This window comes from Sceloporus undulatus, chromosome 1, assembly GCF_019175285.1.
Source record: "Sceloporus undulatus isolate JIND9_A2432 ecotype Alabama chromosome 1, SceUnd_v1.1, whole genome shotgun sequence".
NCBI lineage: Eukaryota > Metazoa > Chordata > Lepidosauria > Squamata > Phrynosomatidae > Sceloporus > Sceloporus undulatus.
This window is the reverse complement of record NC_056522.1, coordinates 352438072-352457410: the sequence shown is the minus strand read 5'-3', so window position 1 is coordinate 352457410 and position 19339 is coordinate 352438072. Positions and strand designations below refer to the sequence as shown.

Below are 19339 nucleotides of genomic sequence, written 5' to 3'. Positions count from 1 at the left end.
TGGGACACAGAGAAGGGCCTCTCCAGAAAATCATGGCACTCTAAAGGGCTCATAAACCAAGATATGGTCTTTCCAACTACCTGGATGCAAGCCATATAGGGCTTTATAGGTCATCACCAGCACTCTGAATTGTGCCTGAAAACAGACTGGCAGCCAATGGAGTTGTTGCAACAAGGAAGCTATTTGTTCCCTGTAGCCTATATCCAATGCTGTGACACTGCAATACAAGTGAAACAGGAATTTCTTATCCTTCCCTCTGTGATGCAGCTCTCTACACTATTGAAAAACTAGAAAGGTTTTCAGTCCTCTGGGATTGGGAAGTTTTTTGTGGGGTTTTTTGGGCTATATGGCCATGTTCTAGAAGAGTTTATTCCTGACGTTTCACCAGTATCTGTGGCTGGCATCTTCAGAGAATGCATTTTCTGAAGATGCCAGCCACAGATGCTGGTGAAACCCAGAAATAAACTCTTCTAGAACATGGCCACATAGCCCGAAAAACCCACAAAAAACTATGGATTCTGGCCATGAAAGCCTTCAACTTCACATTTGGGGAGGCGTTCAAGGAGCTGCAGTTAGGAAAGGGTATAACCTGTACTTTTGTTTCCTCTGAATTCTCCTATTCCACCAGCAGAAAATTTAAGATGGAGAGGCAATGCCAAACGTGAGGTAAATTTTTTGACTCATTTCCATTTTAAAGGGAAAAGCTCACCATGCTTGCCTCAGATAAATAGAAAAGTTTCTTACACATATGAAATGCATGTGAATCAAGCTAAATCTTGCCAATTTTAATTATGCAAGACAAAGATTTGCATACACAGGATTTTTAAAATAATAATAACAATAAAAGCTTTATTTTTACTCTGTCAAAAAGACAAATCTTGATTCCAACACTGAAAACTATATAAATAATTTCCTTTCAAGACAAGACACAAATTCCAAAGCAATACAAACTTATCTGAAGAACAAATGAAGTTCACCTACCTCATTTGGAGGCAAGGGCTCCAAAGTAGGGATGATCTCACTCTCCTCACATATTTCTTTGTCATCATCTCCAAAGAGACTCTTTATGACCTTTTGCTGTGCTACAGTACTGGAATCTGAAGAGGAAGCATCCACTTGCATTTCCGTGTCTTCTCCATCATCTCTCAGTTCCCCTTCTTCCAAAATCACTCCAGTGTCCACTTTTGAAACCCGCATGTCTAGGACTCCATCTATCCATGCCAATTCAGCATCTTTAGCTTTGCAAAACTGAAGAGAACTGACAAGGGAATCTTTTAACCTAACCTGATCCACAAGTTTAAAAGAAAAAAAGAAAGAAAGAAAGAAAGATGAAAAAGACCATTCCATGTGTTCAACATCTATATTTCAACAAGCATTAAATCAGTGGAAGAGCTTTATGGATACAACAATGTTAGAAACAGACTATAAAGGATAGTATGCCATGGAACTACTGTGAAGACTGAAAGGCCCAGGTAACCAATGAAACAGCTGGAGAAGTAGGACTAAAAAGACCCTGAGTAATAACATGAATTACTGAAATAGAATTTATGCTTTCTGTAGTTTGTCAGGGTGACCGTCCTGCAAGCAGACATATTTGATCAACCAGATGTCTGTATAAATTAGGATGGGAGAGAAATTTATTACATTTACAGTTTAGTTCACATCCTAAAACATTACACTGTGCAGTTGCTTATCAATATTAGCAAAATCATAAATCTTTGGGGTAGTCGGCCAATCAAATGCAAAAAATGTAATTAACAGAAATGTTCACAACAACACAGCCATCCCTCCCCATTTGCGGCTTTGACTTTTGGACATTTGATTATTCACAGATTCAATAAATGTTCTCTCTAGGAATTTCTAGGTCCACCGGCATGACTCTATGGCCAACTTTTGATAGAAGTCACACTGCGGGACCTGGAAATTCCTAGAGAGAACACTTCTCTAGGCATTTGTAGGTCCTCCAGTAGAATTCTATGGTGAATGTTTGGTGAATGGTGACCCTAAAATTGTATTGGAGGACCTAGAGATCCCTTGAAAGGTGTTCTTTCAGGTAGAAAAACACAACATAGTGTTTTATTATTTGTGGTTTTTCCACTTTCACTGGGATCTTGTGTCCTTAATCCCAGCAAATGTGGAGAGACCACTGTATATACTTTCATGCAGGTTCAAAAAAATACCAATGGATACATAAATGGGAGTTAAGATTGGAAAAGAGATATGGGAACAAGATCAGTTATCAGATTTATTCATGCCCCCAGCAGACTAGTTTTGCGGTAGGAGCTTTATTATTTTTTATTATTTATTAAATACATTCCTTATTTATTTATATTATTATATAGTATATTTTTATGTGTGTGCACTTTCTTAAGTCTGTGCCTGGTTGCATCCCCCACACATTATACAGCCACAATCCATCCAACCTTTAGAGTGAGCACAAACAGTTATGCCTGCTGGAATTCTGTAAGTTCTTTGGCATTGTTTTCCTTTGCTTCATCTTTTACATCCTTGTTACATACACCTAAAATTTACTGTCGACTTATCCAAAGGTCATATCAAAATCCCTAATTTTGGCCCCAAACCTGCCTTTGACTTAAATATGAGGCTGACTTATAATATGGTAGATCATCTTTCCTTGAAGAGAATATAGTCAGTGGATGCAAAAGTCTTTGGAGGGTTATCATGAGAGGACAAGCACCTCAGACAAGTTTGTAATACAGCTTTAAACCCCCTGTTTATTAGTTATATAATTGTCAAACCTTTTTTACCTAATTCTACAATCTTACCTGGTATATGTGAGTCTCACTGGTTGCATCTACAGTTTCATGCAGTTTGGGCATGTAAACTTTGATATCTTTTCCACCAAAAGCTCTACAGGACTCTGCAAGATCCTGACTGGCTTCAGGTGGTCCATGGACGATGACCAATTGCCGTGGCTTCATCTGATTAATGATTTTTTTAATGGAGTCCCCATCTGATCGACCTTCATAGTCTATATATGTAACACGAGCTCTAAAATTTGATGTAAGGAGAAAGTTTACTCAATGATTTATTTATTGAATTTGTTACTGACTAGTTTAAATGCAAGACAGAGAATCCAAGCCCATTATTATTATTATTATTATTATTATTATTATTATTATTTACTTACTTACTTATACCCTGCTCTTCGGCCAAAAGGCTATCATGACAAGGCAATAATGATTCAACCACATTCAACTGAAATAAGACTCTCTGTAGCTGATAATATTAGCCTAGGGGCCCAAAGAGACAGGCCGAAATAAAGCTGCTTCAGGTCACTTTGGAGGTATGCTGTTTAAATGACATTCGCATCTTAAGAGGCCAGAAGCTGCACCAAAGCTGCGTTCCAGTCCTTAGGATTGGAGCATGGCTTTGGCATGGCTTTCGGATTCTTAGGACGCACACATCATTTAAACAGCATCCCTCCAAAGTGACCCAAAGCAGCTTTATTTTGGCCTGTCTGTTCAGGCCCTAAGACAGTTTCTCATGAATTTTATAGCAATTATGCACTATTCAGACACCTTCCTTTTGCCAATCTAAACCTACATGCATCTTTAAGATGTGATAGAAATAATATTTGAATTTTTGAAGAATTGTTGGATATACATCCCTCACTTACAGATCCTGTTGTTACTATTACTAGCTGTAAGAGGACATGTATTTTTATGTATTAACAATAGGTTAATGACATAAAATGAAGGAGAACAACTAACTTGTTTTTTATTATGAAACAAAACAAGTTGTTGGGCACTGCTATTTTCTGTTTTCATTATTTGTGGAGACTTAAAATAATTAACAAAAAAGCCCTGATTCCCCCCTCCAGAATTACCTTGTGTTACCGGATACATTTTAATTTGTGCAACCTGAGAATGTGGATAGGATCCTTGAAGTGAAAGCCACCACAAATGTGTTATACCCATATCCTTCCTGTCTCATAAAAAGTCAGAGGGGGACTGTCCAAATGTGTAAGGAGAGAGATAACATATAATAATAATAATAATAATAATAATAATAATAATAATAATAATAATAATAATAATTATTTGTATCCCGCCCCTCTGAGAACAATTGGGGCGGCTAACAAAGTTAAAAATACAAAACATATAAAATCCCTGGTACCCTCCCCTCCTTAAAAAAGTATTAAATTCAATGCAATATTTAAAAAGATGAATGCCTTGCTGCAGTAAGGCAAGGTTCTATTCTGCTTACTAAGAAGCTCTCCCTGAATCCTACTATATTGGATAATTACTAGTCAGTCTCCAAAATCCCTTTTTTAGGCAAGGGTTTGGGGCATGTGGTGGCCTCCCAGGCTTAAGAGTTCATGGATAAAAGAGATTGTCTAGATCAGGGGTGAACAAAGTGCAGCCCACAGGCCACATGCAACCCCAGGAACTTGGGCCTAAGTTACTTGAGGGAACACCTCTCCCTACACAATCTGCCCCACACTCTCAGAACATCTGGAAAGAACCTATTCGAGTACTCAAAAACCAGGCTAACAACAACTTCTTACAGAACATTCACTGCCATGGCCCCCAGATTGTGGAACAGCTTGCCGGAGGAGATCTGTCTTATCACCACCTTAGATGCCTTCAAGCAACTAAAGATGGACCTCTTTCGGCAGGCCTATCCATCTGATCTTTTATAAGAGATCTTAAATACTCCACTTCTGATCTGACTGTGTGAATGTTAGTTGATAATCTGTTGTTTTAGTGAATAGTAATGGCATTGTTTTAACAATTGTAGTTTATATGGAATTGTTTTGCTGCTGTAATCCCTCCTCAATCCGCAGGGAGAGGCAGGAAATAATAATAATAACAACAACAACAACAATATTAATAATAAACATTGTTTCTAAAAGCCCTCTGTGAGGTATAAGGGCACTTTCACCATATTTTTGGCCCTACACAGGGCTCTTTTAGGTACAAAAATTGTTTTAAAAATCCTCCTCTTGGCCTAAAATGGTCCAGGTAAGGGAGATGCACCCCCTGGAGGTTATCGGGGGGTCCCTTCCCCTTTATGCTAGGGGTATGGTGTGAGTATGTGACTCTCTAAGGTCTCCCAGGGAACTAATGCTGCCTCATGGCCTCCCACAACTGCCCACAAACCATCTAGATTAGTTTCAATCCTGAGGCTGGCTATAGGACAGAAATGACTTTGGTTATCTTGGTGGATAATGGGAGGAGTAAACCCCTATTGGTCTGCTGCATCTCAGTACTATCAACAATGGTATCCTGGGGTTTTTTCTCCAGGTTGGGACACTGGATCCAGTCCTTCCCGAAAGGGATGCACTCAAAAGGAGGTGCTGGGGAAATTCTTGTAAAACAACCTGATTGTTGACCTGTGGTGTCCCTCAGGCCTGTTTTGTTCCTCCTTCTGTTTACTATATATATATATATATATGAAAACACAGAGAGTTTAACATATGATTCTTTGATCCAATATACACGGAGGGAAAACTCCAATGCCTGCTATCAGTAATAAACTGGTTGAGGGTGAACGAACTGAGGCTTGATCCAGACAATATAATTATGTTCTTGGTCAACTGAAAGGCAGGTGAGGGGATGGGAATCAAGCTGTAGGTTTATATATTTAAAAAGAACAATAAGGAAACAATGATTACATAATTTTTCTCAGTATGAAAGGTCAGTACAGCATGATTTTAATACTGCATTTGGAGTTATCAGGCAGTCTCAATTGGTGGGGAAAGTGATAGTTTGCAATGAACTAAGCATAATTACTCTTAGTTGCCAACAGTGCCCTCCAGCTGCCACCAGTTTTAGTGCACCTACTTTATTTCCATTGATTCTGTTGCTGAAATGCATTTGGTAGGAACATCTGATAAATCCTGGTCCATAGGTTCTTCTCCATTTGTAAGCCCTGATTCTAACTTGTTTTTTTCTTCCTCTGTTGCCTGCAATTCTGGAACAAGGAAATCTTCAGGTCTAAGCAAGAGAGGATTATTAATACAAAATAAGACACTATCAAAAAATGTGTGGTGGAAAGGCAGACAAAGTACACACCAATATATCCCTTTATTTACTTAGCAATGTGACACTATCAAACATTTTAAAAAACACTGACTCAAATCCAGGAACGCATGTTTGAGGCTCAAAAATACAACATTCCAAAATCTATACAATGGAACCTCCCCTCCTTCTCTCCTCCCATTTATCTCTCCCATTTGCTCTGAAGAGACCCCCACACTCCAAAATGGAATTTGGGGCAGCAGGGTGGACAGGCACAGAAGGCTACAAGCCATTTGGATAGATGTATACCAAAATATGCTAGAAAAACATGATTTTTTAAAATGAAGACAGACACCGGCCTGAGACAGGCCAAAAAAAGCGGCTTCCAGCCGCTTCAGGGTGTGGCGTTCAGATGTATGCCCCCAAAGTGGCCGGAAGCTCCTCTAAGATTGCCAAAGGCAGCCCAAAGCTGCTGGAAAAAGCTTCAGGCCAATGTTTAACCTCTGCCTTTAAGTGTAAGAGGCTAATTATACGTGCTAGAATAATATCCCCTTTCTTCTCTTCCACATACTTGATAATCTCTCCATATTCATCCCATTTAATTCTCTCTTCTGGAGCTGGAAACATAGGATAAGACTTTTTGGCCTGTTTGAAGAAGCTTCCTTTCCGGTTACCTTCCCCTTTCATCATCAAATCATGTTTAGTTTTATGAACAGATGGTTGATCAATGTCCTCTTCTGCATCACTTTCATCACTGGAATCAATGTCAGCTCTAAAATGGAAGTCCAAAATGGAACATTTATATATAGAAGCAGAAAAACAAAAGTAAATGATTCTAGCCTAATGTTTTTTTACAATACTCCAAGTGGTCCCACTGTTCTCCCATCTGACATTAGACCCACCATCACTTAGAAATGTTCAGATGAAGCATACCAAAGGTTTATCCAGTTCAACATCCTGTTTCCCACAATTGCCAGCAAGATGCATACTGGAAACCCAGAAGCAGGATAGGAGGGGGGAAAGACCTCTCACAAAGTTATTTTCCAGCAAACTGATCCAGGAAGGTGTATCCATATCATGACTAACAGCCACTGATAACCCCATCCTTAATGAAAATGCCTAATCCCTGTTGAAAATAATTTAAACTGCAACCAAGGGAGCAAATTCCACAGTTTAACTGTGTTTAGCCAAGCGAAACTTCAAAAGTTCTGTCCTTAATTTCCCACCATTCCACTTCAATAGATGACTCCAAGTATTGAGAGATGGAGATAAAAGCTCTCTGTTCAATTGCTTCATACCACATCTATTTAAATAGCTTTATCATGTCCCCTTTGACACACTGTTTTTCTTCACCAAACAACCTCAGCTGCTCTAACCTGTCCTTAGAGGGAAATTGCTCCAGCCTGCTGCACATTTTGGATCCCTGTTTTTGCATTTCTCTTGAACAATGCAGCACTAATGAGTGCTCAGAGATAGTTCACTGGATCTGCTGTTCTGAACCATATGGAAAGGACAATGGAAAGTAATACACCTACACTGTATAATAACACGGCTGACTCTTCATTCAAGTTAACACAAATTCTTTTTAGCAGTTCCTTATTTATGTCAATTTAATATGCATAACAGCCTCTGGGAGGAAGTCTGACTGAAATTAATGGGGCTTATTTCAAATGTTAAGACTTATAAGGCATTTAAATTCTGATGTAAAATAAATACTTCCTGGTGCTACAGGAATATTGGAGATTATCACACACAGAAAAATTGATGGAAGAGACATGAGGTCTAAAAGACAAAAATGGGTCTTATCACATTTACCTGTCCTGGGGCTGTAGTCAGCCCGTAACCACCCGGGGAGCTCATCTATAACCCAGACTTCTCCCGCTGCTTTTTCAAGAACGGGCCCGGGGGATACGGGCTGCCTACAGCCCAGGCACGGGTAAATGCGATAAGACCCATTTTTGTCTTTTAGATCCTGAGTCTCTTCTGCCAGTTTTTCTGTGTGCGATAATTTCCTATGAAGTAACAGTGGCAGTATTTACTAAAAGGCTGCCTCAGACAACTTCCAAGAACACATGTGTGATTTATATGCATACATACTCACTCTTTTGACTGTTCTAATTTTTTAGCTGCCTCTTTTTTGAGTTTCTCCTTCTCCAGGTACTCTTCAAGTTCCTTTCCTTCAAGTTTGACCCTTTTCCTCAACTAAAATAAATAAACAAATATAAGAAACAACTGATGATTTCTCAGTAATTTTAATAGGAAACCAGCATTATATATATATATATATACAAGAAAAAAATATCAACATGTCGGGTTCCCAATTCACAATCCCACATCTGATAAAGTTTAATCTTCAGTGGAATCTAACAGCTGATCTTTGTAATAAAGTAATTAGCCTAACACTGAATGGAAATAAACTTGTATTTTTGTATGCCCTGCACAGCTTAGGTCCAATTATTTGAGTGACCTTTTCTCCCCATATGAACCAGCTAGAGCCCTAAAATATTCAGAAGGCTTTCTCTCGGTCCCACCACCATCACAGGCTCGCCTGGTGAGGACAAAAGAGAGAGCCTTCTTAGTGGCTGCTCCTGCCCTCTGGAATGCCCTTCCATGAGGAGCAAGCCTGGCCCCTTCCTTGTTTGCCTTTTGTTGGCAAGCAAAAACACCATTATTCAAGCAGGCTTTTAATGTATAATCATGGGGTGCTTGGCTATTTGTTATATAGGGTGGTTATCATGATTTTAGTGTAGTTTTAATGTCTGTAATTTTATATTGGTTTTAGATGAGATTTTAACAGTTTTATTGTAATACTGTATGTTTTTAGAATTTAAATTTATGGGAAGCCTCTAAAACTCTTTCAAACCTATTTTACATGTACAAAGGAATACTTCATGTACATACAAAATATAATATATGCACATGCCAGACACATTTACAAATATGTATATTACTCAGGCATACACTGTGGAGTCAAGACTACCCAAGATATGCTGCTTGCCAAAAGAACTGGCAAAACTACCTCTAAGTATTTCTTGCCTAAGAAAACCCTATTAAATTCACGGGGTTGCCATAAGTCAACAGGTGACTTGAAGGCACGTATGAATACCAATATATACTGTGACATACAAAAATGTATTCTTGAAGTAGTTCATTATTAGTTGAAGGAGCCCTAGTGGCTCACTGGTTAAATGCTTGTACTACAGCCACTCACTCACAAGCCATAGGTTGTGAGTTCAATCCCAGCCAGGGGCTCCAGGGTTAACTCAGGCTGGCATCCTTCTGAGGTCACTAAAATGAGTACCCAACTTGTTGTGGGCAATTAGCTTACACATTGTAAACCACTTAGTTAGTGCTTAGGTGCACTGATAAGTGGTATAGAAATGTACTTTCTATTAATGTAGGAATCTGTTATTCGAAGCAGAGTAAAGAATGAAAGGGCATGTTTAACAGAATATCACCTACCCAAATGCACAAATGTATTACTGCTCTTATATAAGAGTAACTAAAGAGATATGTTTTGTTTACCTCTATGTCTATAACTTTTTCAGAAGGGTTATCTATTAGAAATCGTGCCAGAGTCCCGGGAGTGGTTCTATATGTCAAAATGATAGAGTTTTTGGGGTCCTGACACCATTGTATAAAGAGATCTCTTGAAAATCCACAGTCCAGATCTGGCTGACTGGCAAGAACTACTTTGGGACTAGGAACTCGAGCCAAATCTGCAAGTCCATGACAGAGAGATAGATGACGAAACTGGAAAGGATTGTTCCTCTTATCTTCAAAGCATCTCATCAACTTGTCACTCATCCATTCTACCTTAAAATAGGAGAGGGAAAATTGGCAGGTCATCATAAAACATTTAGTATCAAGTTGCAATAACCTATTAGCAAAATAAATCTTAATTTATCATACACATTTTGGTGTATGATAATAGTGCACACAGTGCATACATTTCACTCATTAACATAAGAACTTTCATAATATTAAGTCAGACCATATGGTTAAGTATTCTATATTTCAACTGGCTTTCCAAACTCTTTATGTTGTAAGTGAGAATTTCTAGCCCTAAATTACCAATGACCTTCCTGTTTGGATTGTATGCTCACCGAATTATAACACTGCAAGTTCCTGCTCTACAAGAGTGAAGTTCAAGTGCCTAGTAGCACAGTACAATTATTCCCCTGTAAAACACCACAAAGATCTAATGTAATTATAAGCATGGTCTACTATCAAAACAAACCTGTGATTTCGAGAACTCCACAACATTGTAGCTGACATTATTTAAAAGGGCTAAAGAGTAGACACCTAAGCCGGCATCTTTTGTCCTCCATATTTGATCAAGCAGCTGGGCAAGTTCCAAAACTCTGCCTGCAGTGTCCACAGCTATTAGGACATTTCCATCACCTCTAAGTGTTTCCAGGACATTTGCTGAAAACAAGAAAACAATCAGACATTTAATGTACAAGTACTTGGAAGAAGAAACTCTGCTAGAACATGGCCACATAGCCCGAAAAACCCACAAAAAACTACAAGTACTTGCCTTTTTAAATTAATTTTTAATTAATTAATTAATGTTGACTAATCAGAGGGAAATTCCCATTTGCTCAAGTGTTAGGTTGTAATTTGCTTGTGGCATACAGTGGTTTAGAGCACTAAAGACCTATCTCCAAATTACACTTTAATTACATAACATATATTGACCTTTCTTCCACAGAATCCTACCTTTTGCCTCCTTCTGGTGTGGCAGTTACCTAAGCTCTCAAATGCAATGTTAACAAAGCTTGTAGGTCCAACTATGCTGGGCACAGCCCTAGTGGAAGACTTGTCTTCTATCTGAGGACCAGCCTACAGAGCAGCTTGTCAGCCAAATGTGGTACAATGGCCACAACAACTTTGAACACACTGATGTTGTAGAATAGTTGTACCCTCCATGGGCAGAGGGATTACCCAAACCAATAAAATCATTATATCTACTTTTCTCTAGGGTGCAAAAGCTGATAATAAACATAATAGTATAATGTAATAATGTTAAAAAGTATTAGTAATAATAAGAGAATGTTTATGTTTCTGCCACAGCTCTAGGACCATGAAAACGAGACACCTGAAATGGATATTAAGGGGACACAGGGTGTAGGGTAATTTTAATAATAATAATAATAATAATAATAATAATAATAGTTATTTATATCTCACCTCTTCTGGAGGATCAAGGTGGGTAACAACAGAAATCAAATACAATTTATATAAACAAGTATTGAAAATATCCCCTCAATCCCCCAACCCTCTCCCATCCTGAATTAAAATAAATAAAACTATGCATTAAAACAGAACAATAGTAAAACACATTTTAAAATAACAGTGGTAGCGGGATACTTTTTTGGGTGTGCGGTAATCCTACTCTAGGAGATCAGTGTGGGAAGGCCTGCTGAAAAAGATTTTGTTTTTTAATGGCTAAATTGGAATTAATTAAAATCTCTTTCTTGCCTACTATACTAGTACAGCTGGCCATTGGTGTCAGCAGAGGATCTGTTCTGGACATTCCTGTGAACACCAGAATCCATAGTTGCTGAAGTTCCGCTATCCCCAATGGCGGTGTGTGCATATGGCCACACCGCCATAGGGACAATAGGACTTAATGGGGCATGGGCATGTGCTGCCACTGGGGACAATGAGGGCTGTCTCTGATGGCAGCGCAGGCATGTGCATGCGCCACTATTGGGGACAACAGGGCTTGCCATTCAAGGATGCCTGAATCCATGGATGGAAAGTCCGTGGATACAGAGGGCTGACTGTACTGCTGTCTGGTAAAATGTGGGGAGCAAAGTGTGTAGAGGAAAAAGTTAATCAAGCCATAAAAAGAAGAAAGACAAAGACTAGCAAGAAACAAAAAGTGAAGAGTGAGGACGAAAAGACGAGAAAGAGCAAGTGAAAAGTGGAAAATGGTGACAAACAGAAATTCTATTACACCACTCCCCACTCAATTATTGCTACTTCATGTGTTAAAACAAAATACATACTCAGCAGTTGTTCATCTCTTTGCTTCCGTCTTGGTTGTACATAGGTAGCATTAAAGGAATCAGTGATAAGCAAGGAAGGCCTACTTAACATTTCCAGGGAACATCCATTTAAATGGCTGCAAAAAGAAGTCACATCAAACAATTTCAGTGCTCTTGTTAAGAAAGCCAACTAAAGCAGCAGAAATATACCAGGAGTCTATTTGCCTGATTTTCACAGTTTCTCAGTTCCCATAACAAGTACATTTCTATTATAACATGACTAATTTTATTATACTCGCACCTGTATTTTAAAAATGTTATTTGCCAACGCACATAATAACTTAGAGTTATACAAGCAGAAATTGTTCTGCCTCAGAGAGAGGTCTGGAAGCAAAAAGGATAATGAGAGATCAACATACACAAAAGTAGTTGTGAAAGAAGTTACCACAAGATTATATTATTTATCATATTCATATAGGAAGCCATTTTTATATGTGCTCCCACATGGCAAACGTCCTGTTATTTATCACATCCTGTTTTGCAACAAAACCTGCACCTTATCCCAAATGTTGCAACTATCTGAGCCTTTCTGCTAAGATGTTTTTGAAGTATCAGAATAGAAATGTCATGTGGATCACTAAAGAATGTCATGAAAAGTACAATAGGAAGTAGAACCAGCATGACTACAGTGGTACCTCGGGATACGAAATACCCAGGTTACGAAATTTCCGGGATACGAAAAAATCCCATAGGAAATAATTGTTCCGGGTTACGAATGTTTTTTCGGGTTACGAAAAAATTTTTGGTGCTTTTCGGCTCTATTTCACACGGAATCGCGGCTTTTCCCCATTAGCGCCTATGGCATTTCGGCTTACGAAGGCTTTTCGGGTTACGAAAGCGGCCGCGGAACGAATTAATTTCGTAACCCGAGGGAGCAGTGTACTAGCATACAGGTCAAAGTATTTTAGTATTTTCACTTAAAAGTGAACTATAGATGGCAAATGTTAAAAGAACTATAACTAGATGGCAAATGTTTTTGAAGTCATACTGAAAGTTCTGTTATAATTCAATGGTTGCCTTCCTTAAGAAGTCTGTTACAGAAAATTGTGCTTTAAAAATAACAGGGAAAATGGGATTGAATGCAGATCTCAAAAAATATTAAAGGTAAAGGTTTCCACTTTGATAAAAGGTTGTCAAGTTGCCTCCGATTGCAGGAGGTGGTTTCATCTCCGTTACTAAGCCAAAGAGCCAGTATTATCAAAAATAACTCTGTGATCATGTGGCCAGAATGACTGCAAATGTCCCCACCTCATCCTGCCATCCACCTCACTCATTCCTCTCCCATCTTAAAACCTCATCCCTTTCAAACACTCCCACCCCCTTCCATTTGCCTCAGTCCTGTCCCAGCTTAAAATTTCATCCCTTGCTTGCAAATAATAATAAACCTTTTATTTCCATCCCAGTTTTTGTCGGGACAATCAAAGCAGCGTACAAAGATTAAAGTATCTCAGTCTATACATAATGTGCTCCCTCCTCATCCTTACCTCATTTCAGTCCAACTAAAATCCATCTCTGACTTCCAAATGCTCCATCCCTCTCCTTCCATCCACATCAATCAGGTCAGGACTTAAAATTTCATCTCTCCCAAACACTCCATCGCCCACTTGGTATCCACCTTACTCATGCCTGTCCCAGATTAAAATCTTATCCTTGTAAATGCTCCCACCCCTTTTTCCATCTACCCCATTCACTGCTGTCTCATCTTAAAATCTCATTCCTGGGTTGCAAATGCTCCCTCCCACGCCTTCCATCCACTTCAGTCTCTCACTTCTGAAACCCAAAGGGGTGACAAACTAAATTGCTAAAATGAGAGAAGAGGGGATTGCCTCTTAACAGGTGAGATGCAGAAAGGCACCGGTTTTGAATGCTCAAGACAGAATCATGCTATAGCCAATTAAAAGTAAATGTTCTACAAATAGTATTCCTCTATTAACTAATCGTGTAATTGTCAATTCACATTGTACATGATTCATTACAGTAGAACTTACTGTACTGGATTTCAAAATGCTTTTTAACCTTCAAGTTTTGTCATTCAAATAGGGCAGTTATTTGTTCAGCTACCTTTGCTCTCAAATTGTAATCAGTGCTCATACAAATCCTTGACATTTGCTACATTTTGGCTATTAATTTAGATGTGTAAATAGCTACTCATAATATATGGCAAATAAAAACATTTTCCCCATGACTGGACAAGAAGCATTAGTAAATTGGAAATGAATCAGTTTTCCTCTTTCAGGCCAATTAGGATCTATGTGTAGCTAATGCAGGCAAGCATAAGCCTAATAACTTCTGTGACTATAGTAAATTCAAGACTAGGTATTCTTTGAAATCAAAAGTACTAAGCAATAATAACAGGAAATTAGCAACCATTAGGTACTCACATCTCCCTCTTGTGGTTGAAGTCTACCGCATAAACTATTTCTTCTTCTCCATCTTTGACTATCTTCCAAATTGTACCGCCTATCATATGGCCTGCCGGTAATGGTGTTATGGACAAACCATGTCCTTTCCCTAAGAGGAAAAACAGGAGTATTTTATACAATGACACGCAAAGTTTCCTGTAATCTGTTTTATTATCAAAGCACTTAAAACAAGGCACCAGCATTCCAACTGCCTCCAAAGAAGGTATATATTAAACTGATTTTTGCAAGTAACTCAGGCGCGTTACAGACTGCCCAAAACAGGCGGTCTGCCGCCGCCACAGGTTGCTGCGTCTGGGAACCACAGCGGCCAAACCACGTGGTTCCTGGGCGCAGCCAGAAAGAAGCTCCAAAATGGGCCCCGGAAGTGGCGCCGCGAGGCATTAGTCGTGCACTCGCAACGTCACTTCTGCCGTTATGCGTCTGCGACATCAAAATGGTGCCCCCCGTGTGGACGGATGCTGCCATTTTGTACAGACTCGGTGCGTACTAGGAAGTGACGCCCCTTCTCAACCCTACCACGCCCCTTCCGCGCATCTGTTAACGCACCTCACTTTGTAGCATTTTCCGGATTCCCACTAAAATGTACAGAAATGGTCAAGATCTATTCACAGTAAATGGTTTCTGAACTTAAGAGTGCTTTCTGTCCCTGAAGTGTTTAAATTCCTATTTGCCCGTATAAAAATGCCGTAACTTAAAAAACTGGTAATAAGGTTTGCTTTTTAGTCCCTCCTTTGCTCCTCTTTTTTCCCAACACAGAGAGGAGGCTATACATGACAATCCAGAATACATAAGCATAAAAGGAGAACCTGTACTTTCCATGTTATTTCTGCCTCTGGCACCAAACATTCTGTTACAGAAGTAATACCCAGGAACACATATATTTTTAACTGAGGTAAATCTGTACTAGCTTTTAAAAATTGATCTTTAACCTGCTCCACAAGCTTTTTTAATTAAAGAGAAAGCTGAAAATAAATAAAAGTTAAATTAACTGCAATTTTCTCCCTCCAGCAGTTCATAAACTATGAAGCCCATATGACAATGTAATTTCAATCTATGAAACCACATGACAGTATAATTCCAATCTATGAAACCACATGACAGTGTCATTCCAAACTTGCTAGAAGACATATACTCTCAGTATTTGCTTAATACTAAGTATGGTCCTTGGAGGCTGCTGAATAGAAAGTCAACAAAATCCTTAGGAAGCACCTACCGTAATTCAAACAATATCACATAGTGATGACATATTAATGAATCGCAGAAACAAAGCTAAAGAAAAAAATGACATTTCTTCACAGTAGTTTGTTAACAACAACTTAAGAAAACAAACATACATTTTTAGGAATTTAAACAAAAGAAGCAAAAAAAAGCATCTGGAGCTATTTTACAAGCTTTCAGAAATGTGTTTCTAGCAAATCCCCACAAAGATACAAATCCCATATAAACCATCACTTTTAAAAAAGTTCTTTTTCACCTTTCAAGTTGACAATCTGAGAAAATTTTAATTGTTGTATTTTATCAAAAGCCGCATCCACATCATCCAGGGTAAACAAAGTGAAGTCTTCTGTATTGTGCCGTGACTAATCAACAAAAAGAACATGAAAGTATTTTTAGATTCCATTCACGTACAGATTAACTAATAGATATAAAAAAGTAAACTTTATGCAAACTATACCTGGTAGAGATCATACATGAACATCTGGCCCATTTTGTACACTGGAATGGTTGCATAAATAGCACAATTCAAACCCATCTTTCCTACTGCATATGGAAGTGCACCTAGATGTAAAGGATCTGGGTGTGAAAGAAGTACTGCATCAACCTGATGAACATGTCTGTAAAAGAAAATCAAACATGAAAGGAGAATTTCAAACCATTCTGCCATTTGAAAAATCAAACTATTTCCCTATTTCCCAGTGCTCGTGGGGAAAGCTGTTACCTTCCCAACAAAGTGGTAGCTATTTATCTATGTGCACTTTTACATGCTTTTGAACTGCTAGGTTGGCAGAAGCTAGGACTAGTGCTCTCTAGTGACAGAGCTCACTCCGTCATGTGGCACTTGGGCCTCGAATTGCTAACCTGTCGATCTTGCAATTGTCAGAGTCGGCATCTTAACCACTAAGGCACCATGTCACTATGTCTATGTCAGGGCCTAAATGCCCTAAAGGCACCACATCCTGCCTGATCATGAAAGCTAATCAGGGTCAGCCCTGATTAGTATTTGGACTGGAGACCACCAACAAATGTCAGGTTCTGTAGGCTATATTTCAGAGGAAGGAACTGGCAAACCACTCAGAGTATTCCTTACCTAAGAAAATCTTAAGAAATTCATTTCTTGAAGGCACACACACACACACACAGAGCCTATGTCAAACATGCAATATTTAGAAATGCTTCCAAGTTATTTCCAGAGAAGCAGAACTTCAGTTAAGGTCAGATGCTACTTACTTCCTCAGGGAATCAATGATGTCCATAGAAAAATTCTCATCCCAGCCACAATCCAATAGGAAGCGAAACTCATCTACTTGAAGTAAATAACAGAGAGCTGATTCTTCTTGCACCCCTGAGAGGGTGGTTAACTTGATAATTGATGTCATGGTACCTTTTCAAATGTGCTCACTAAAAGTTGCTGCTGTAAGAGAATTACATGTGTTTTACAACCAACAGAAGACATTTAATTTTATGCCACTGTGTTCCTAAACTGCACCAATCCCTAGAAACATGAAGATCTCATATTGTCCATCTATTAATATCACACAACATATAAGCACTAAAGACACCTGAGTGGGCCTACAGAGACAGAAATGGAAATCACTTCTAATTGGCCTGGGTCATCAGGAATCAGGTTTGGTCTGCACTACTTTCTTCCATATAAAATTTATGAACAATTGCCATTCCTGTTTCTGGGGCAAAGTACAGTACAGTATTCGGGAACATCTAAAACAAGGTCAGAACACAACCTCTGCCTCAAATACAAGACAGGTAAGCATTCATTAAGAGGCATAGGAAAATTCAAATGATCATTTCAGGTGTAAACAGGCTTTAGCTGCATCGGACTCCATTTCTTCCTTGGTATGGGCAAAAGAATATTGGAAGCTTTCACTTCTGCATTGTAGTAGCCATTGTATTATAAAGGTATTCACCACAAAACATAATTCACTTTAAAACCCAAGGTTTACAATAACATACATCAGGGTGTACTCCTATGGGAAAGTGATGAGGGGGCATTTTCAGGAAGGGGAATTATCACCACAGCAAGGATTTAAGATCCCAATCGACTACCACTTAGCGTCATACAGTGCACCCACGTCATATGTGGGCACCACACATGCGCCGGAAAAAGCCCTGACATGCCCTGGAAGAAGTAGTGGGGTGTGCGCCCATGAGCCACATTATTTCTAATGGGGCCCCAGCACATGCTGAATTTCCCTTACGCAGGGGTGTGTGTGTGTCTGGAACGGATCCCCTACGTAAGGAAAGGGCCCACCTCCTTTCTAATCCCAAATTGTCCCAAATTGAGGCACACTGTCTAGGGCTCGATATTACAGATTGAGTCTCCCTTATCTGAGAAACCCCCATTAATTGCCTTAGGGTCGCCATACATTGAAAATGACTTGAAGGCACACAAAAACAATCAGATTAAAGATTTTGTCCCCATTTTGTGACATCAAGGGAGTCTCGGTGCATCACCCTCCAACTGAGGCAAAAAGCAGCACGCACACAACCCCCAAATCCTCTTAACCAACCTAACCCAGCAGTTGATAGAATCATAGAGCTGGAAGAGAGCACAAGGACCATCCAGTCCAACCCCATTCTGCCATGCAGGAACTCTCAGTCAAAGCATCCCTGACAGATGGCCATCCAGCCTCCGTTTGAAGACCTCCAAGAAGGGAGACTCCAGTACACTCCTAGGAAGTGTGTTCCACTGTCGAACAGCCCTTACTGTCAGGAAGTTCCTCCTAATGTTGAGGTAGAATCTCTTTTCCTGCAGCTTGCATCCATTGCTCCCGGTCCTAGTCTCTGGAGCAGCAGAAAACAAGCTGGCTCCCTCCTCAATATGACATCCCTTCAAGTATTTAAACAGAGCTATCATATCACCTTTAACCTTCTCTTCTCCAGGCTAAACATACCCAGCTCCCTGAGTCGTTCCTCATAGGGCTTGGTTTCTAAACCCTTCACCATTTTTGTCGCCCTCCTTTGGACACGCTCCAGTTTCTCAATGTCCTTTTTGAATTGTGGTGCCCAGAAATGGACACAATATTCCAGGTGGGGCCTGACCAGAGCAGAATATAGTGGCACTATTACTTCCCTTGATCTAGACACTATACTTCTATTGATGCAGCCTAAAATCGCATTGGCCTTGTTAGCTGCCGCACCACACTGTTGACTCATGTTCAACTTGTGGTCTACTTGGACTCCTAGATCCCTTTCACATGTTGTCTCCTTAAGCCAGGTGTCCCCCATAATCCTATATCTGTGCATTTCATTTTTCTGCCCTCAGTGCAGTGCCTTACATTTCTGCCTTTTGCCTGAGCTTTCCCCCTGAGACTCAGGGCGGGGGTTGCTCCATGCTGTGAGGAGTCCATGTGAGGAGGCGCAGGAAGGGAAAGCGGAGCTGAACCCCTCCTGCTCCTTGCCCATAGTTTCCTGCCTTACCTGTAATCACAGCCGCTGGTTAATCCCCAGCCCCTGAATCTACTGGGGAAAGGAAGACAGCCATGCTAAGCCCCTCTCCAGCCTCCCTTCAGGCGCCGCCATTTTAGGTCCAGAGGAAGAGGAAAGGACTGTACCACTCTGTTCATAAAAGGGGGGGGCAAATCCTTCAGGAAAAGGCATTTTCATTCCAGCACCCTCTTAAAGGTTCTCTCGTGTT

The 19339-nt window shown here is 39.7% G+C and overlaps 1 protein-coding gene across 1 annotated transcript in view; it reads right to left on the bottom strand.

The window, feature by feature from the left end:
* CPSF2 (cleavage and polyadenylation specific factor 2) overlaps positions 1-19260 on the bottom strand; it is a 21626-nt gene extending 2366 nt beyond the window's left edge. Inside the window, exons 1-13 of the mRNA XM_042438686.1 lie at positions 19123-19260; positions 16915-17098; positions 16142-16301; positions 15941-16046; positions 14425-14554; positions 12005-12120; positions 10228-10415; positions 9513-9803; positions 8089-8189; positions 6559-6759; positions 5811-5963; positions 2787-3012; positions 982-1284 (exon numbers count right to left, since the gene is read on the bottom strand). Coding sequence (XP_042294620.1) covers positions 982-1284; positions 2787-3012; positions 5811-5963; positions 6559-6759; positions 8089-8189; positions 9513-9803; positions 10228-10415; positions 12005-12120; positions 14425-14554; positions 15941-16046; positions 16142-16301; positions 16915-17063 — 2124 coding nt within the window. The 5' untranslated portion in view covers positions 17064-17098; positions 19123-19260. The remainder of the gene's footprint in view (positions 1-981; positions 1285-2786; positions 3013-5810; positions 5964-6558; positions 6760-8088; positions 8190-9512; positions 9804-10227; positions 10416-12004; positions 12121-14424; positions 14555-15940; positions 16047-16141; positions 16302-16914; positions 17099-19122) is intronic.
* Positions 19261-19339: the final 79 nt, after the last annotated feature.